This window comes from Aegilops tauschii, chromosome 6 (assembly GCF_002575655.3).
Source record: "Aegilops tauschii subsp. strangulata cultivar AL8/78 chromosome 6, Aet v6.0, whole genome shotgun sequence".
Taxonomy (NCBI): domain Eukaryota; kingdom Viridiplantae; phylum Streptophyta; class Magnoliopsida; order Poales; family Poaceae; genus Aegilops; species Aegilops tauschii.
The window spans coordinates 410168991-410172634 of record NC_053040.3 but is presented as its reverse complement, the minus strand read 5'-3'; the positions used below and the strand labels follow the sequence as shown (position 1 = coordinate 410172634).

At 58.5% G+C, this 3644-nt stretch overlaps 1 protein-coding gene across 1 annotated transcript; it reads right to left on the bottom strand.

Moving 5' to 3' along the window:
* LOC109755633 (endoglucanase 6) lies at nt 1-2974 on the bottom strand. The gene is made up of 5 exons (XM_020314528.4): nt 2569-2974; nt 2054-2461; nt 1703-1957; nt 833-947; nt 1-752 (listed from the first exon to the last, which is right to left on the bottom strand). The coding sequence occupies exons 1-5, from the start codon at nt 2761-2763 to the stop codon at nt 229-231; spliced, it is 1497 nt and encodes a 498-aa protein (XP_020170117.1). The 5' UTR covers nt 2764-2974; the 3' UTR covers nt 1-228.
* Nucleotides 2975-3644: the final 670 nt, after the last annotated feature.

Here is a 3644-nt window from a genome sequence, read left to right as displayed (position 1 = left end):
TAAGTCTTACAAGTATAACATTGCAGATACAGCCTATACACCCCCTGATCTTTTCTTTTTCGCAGGAGAGGAAATGGCTGTCGATAATAATAGTAATTTGTTACAGTTAAACCAAACAAACAAATGAATGATGCATCTTAGTACTAGTGCACTACTCCTGCAGCACGCCGAAGTCAGTCAGAGGCATCTTTTTTTTTCATATATATATCATCCTCCTGCTGCCGGGTTTTAGTCGTCGGCCCACTCGGCGGGGTTGGGGTGGGCGGAGAAGTAGGCGAGGAGGCCCATGAGCGGCGCGTTGATGTACGTGGTGGGCTCGGACTGCTGGAACACGGCGCGCGCGTCGGGGAAGGCGTCGGTGGCGTCGCTGGGCCCGCCGACGACGGCGCCCACCAGCAGGTTCGGGTTGGGCGCCGCGCTGGCGTAGTAGGCGGCGCCGGCCTTGCACCCGATCCTCGCCGGGTGCGCCGCCACCGACGGGATGGAGCTGCCGCGGTGGTGGATCCGGCGCGGGAACCGCGGGCCGTAGCCGACCATGTAGGACATGCGCAGCGGGTTGTCCCCGAGGATGTAGTCCACCTGCCGCTTGGCCACCTGCCGGAGCTTCGTCGGCGGCGCGGACCTGCCGCCGCCGCCGCCGCAGGAGACGTGCGCGCCCGCGTGGCTCAGGTAGTTGGAGTAGGCCAGGATGAGGAAGGAGAGCGACGTCACGTGCTGCATGTTGCTGCCCCCGACCTTGAACAGCAGCCCGCCTGCATTCCATTTCACATTTGATTACACTCCAGTTCACTGGAGAAGAGATCATTTTCTTGATGTGTTTGATGCGACGAACCTGGGGAGTACTGGATCTGGGGGTGGTCGGAGATGCCGGGGAGGAGGGTGCACATGAAGTTGTTGGCGTTGGCGCGGAAGGACTGGAAGTACTCGTCCTTCCCCATTAGAACCTCCTGATCAGTCAGGATTACGAGAAAATATTACTCATTGGCAACAAGTTCAGGCATGATCTAGTAACTTTGATTCAACTGGCAGGAAGAACATGGGGGATTCAGATTCTGGACTGGCATGACAAGTCAAGAGTGAGGACCCGTGAGCCCCTGAAAAGTGCTGCTACCGCTTGCTGCGCCGGCAGCACGCGGAGCACAGGGGCCTAGGCAGGAGAGGCCAAGATAGAACAGACAAGCATCCTCCTCGTCCCCTATTCGGTGGTACGCCACCACGGTGCACGGCCTGACTACCATAATCTAGTCCCCCGTGCACACTCCATTAGTTTACACTACTGCATGGTCATTGATTAATCTAATCTGAACCGGGGCATCATGCAGATTCGGTAATCAGTAGCATCTGCCGTCAGGGTAATTTCAGAATGGCTGATCCGCTGGCAAGATTGCCCATATGCATATGCATCATCAGAGACTAACTGAATCCACATGCAAAGCTTAAAGGTGTAAAGCAGCAGGCAAGACAGTCCATCATTAGATCGAGTGGCTTGCTAGCTTATGTGTAGTACTCTTTTATCATTATCATAAGTAGCTGTACTGCATACAAAGGCCAAAGTTGCATTCGGAAGGAATATCGCATAACTTGCGCTGCGGGGAAACCAAAGATCCATAGTGGAAACAGCCAAAGTGCCAATGCTTCTTATTCTCAGGAAATGTTGTGTCGCATGGAGAGGAGACAGTGGAGTGGTGATGCAGTATGATACCTTGGAGATGAGGACGTTGATGCCGGCGTGCTTGTTGTCCCAGCCGAACTCGTTGATGGAGTCGCTGGCGCCGAGCACCACCTCGTTCCTCTTGATGTACTGCCGGTACTCCCGCCTCCGGGACGCCTTGTGCAGCCACGCCGCCGCCCACAGCAGCTCGTCCTGGTACCCGTCGAAGTCGCAGTAGCAGGGGCACACCGCCGCGTGGAGGCTGCTGCTGTAGGCGCCCCGGTACCTGTCCGCGAACTTGAACACCTGCTCGTTCGTTTGATTCTTTCATGTCAGAGTCTGAGCTGACACACACAGTGCATTCGAGTCGTCGGAGCAGAGGGACGGCTTGCGACGACTTACGGCCATGGCGCGGTCGAGGAGGCGCTGGGAATAGACGGGGTCGGCGTCGCGGAAGACGATGGAGCCGGCGGCGAGGGCGGCGGCGGTCTCGGCGGCGACGTCGGAGCCCGGGTGGGAGGGGTCGACCTTGTAGACGGTGCGCGGGGTGTCCATGTCCTCGGGCCGCTCCCAGCAGGAGTGGTCCTTGGAGGCGTCGCCCACCTGCACGTACACCGTGTTGCGCTTGGCCGTGGCCTTCATGAAGTAGTCCGTCGCCCACCGCACCGCCTTCCTCGCCTCCTCCTTGTGCGGCCCGAAGCTGCGGCCGAAGTCGATCAGCCCCCACGACATGAGCGTCGCCGTGAACGCCATCGGGAACCCGAACTTCACGTTGTCGCCGGCGTCGTAGTACCCTCCCGTCAGGTCCACCTGCAGCAGCAGCAGCAGCATGGCGCATTGCCATGGACCCATGAACATCTTTGTACAAAAGAAAATATAAAGCAGAACAATGTAGTAAGATGAGATGAGAGTCGTACGCCAGCGGCGGCGCCGTCGTGGAGGCCGGAGTCGCGGCGCCAGCGGAGGCGCTGGTCGGGAGGAAGCCTGCCGGAGCGCTGCCCCTCGAAGAAGAGTATGCTCTTGTGGAGGGCGTCGCCGTAGTCGTGATGCCCAGCCGACGCCACCGCCGGCAAGAGCAGCAGCGCCAGCAGAAGCACAGACGACAGCCCCATTGCTGCCCTGACCGGCAACCGCTACGAAGCCGGCGTTGCGGCTGACCGGAAGTAATTAAGCTAATGCAGTGGCAATGCAGCACTGGCTAGCTACTGATCGGTGCTTCGGCCGCTGAGCGACAGAGTGAGGAGAGTGAGGTGTGTGTCTACTGGAGTCAGCAGCAGGCCGTGGTTTAATAGTGGCCGGAGGAGGCGAGGCGAGTGAGGTGGTGTCGGAGCCGAACGGGCGGGAGGTTAAATACGGCATGTGACGGGCGCAGGCGTGAACCGATGGAGTGACCGGAGGGGAAGGAGGCCTAGGATGCCGGGCAGAGGCCAATGCGGCGGCGGCACGTGGACGTGGCGAACGTTGCGGCGCCGGTGGCTTGGTTGGCCTGGAGCCGAAGGCTTGAATGTGCAGTAAGGACTACTATTACTCTCCCTTTGCAGTTGCAGACATGTGTGCCGTCGGCTGGTTTGTTCGTTTCGGCCGTTGCTCCACCGGAGTAAGTGTGACGTGACACTCCTGAAGTGGTTACCAACGGCTTAAGCTCCTTCATTTAGCCAGATCGAACGGATGAGATGGTTTCGCAATGTCTCTTCTTGCGGGGATTGGGAAGAGCTTTGGTGTGATCAAAGAAAGTTCAGGAAATATTCCGGTTCTCCCTCCTTTTGAGGGGAAAAAAAATTCCACTTCTCGTCTGGCGACGATGGATCGGCGATCGACGCAGCATGCATGGCACTCACTCATCACAGCAGGAGCACAGGACGGCGGTGTTGTAGATGGGAGAAACGGTCATCCGGGGCAGCAGTTACGACGGCGGGGCCCGGTTCTCAGCGTGCCCTGTCCGTGCCGGTCAGTGATTCATCACTGCTCTTCTCTCTCGGGCTCCGCCGTCACT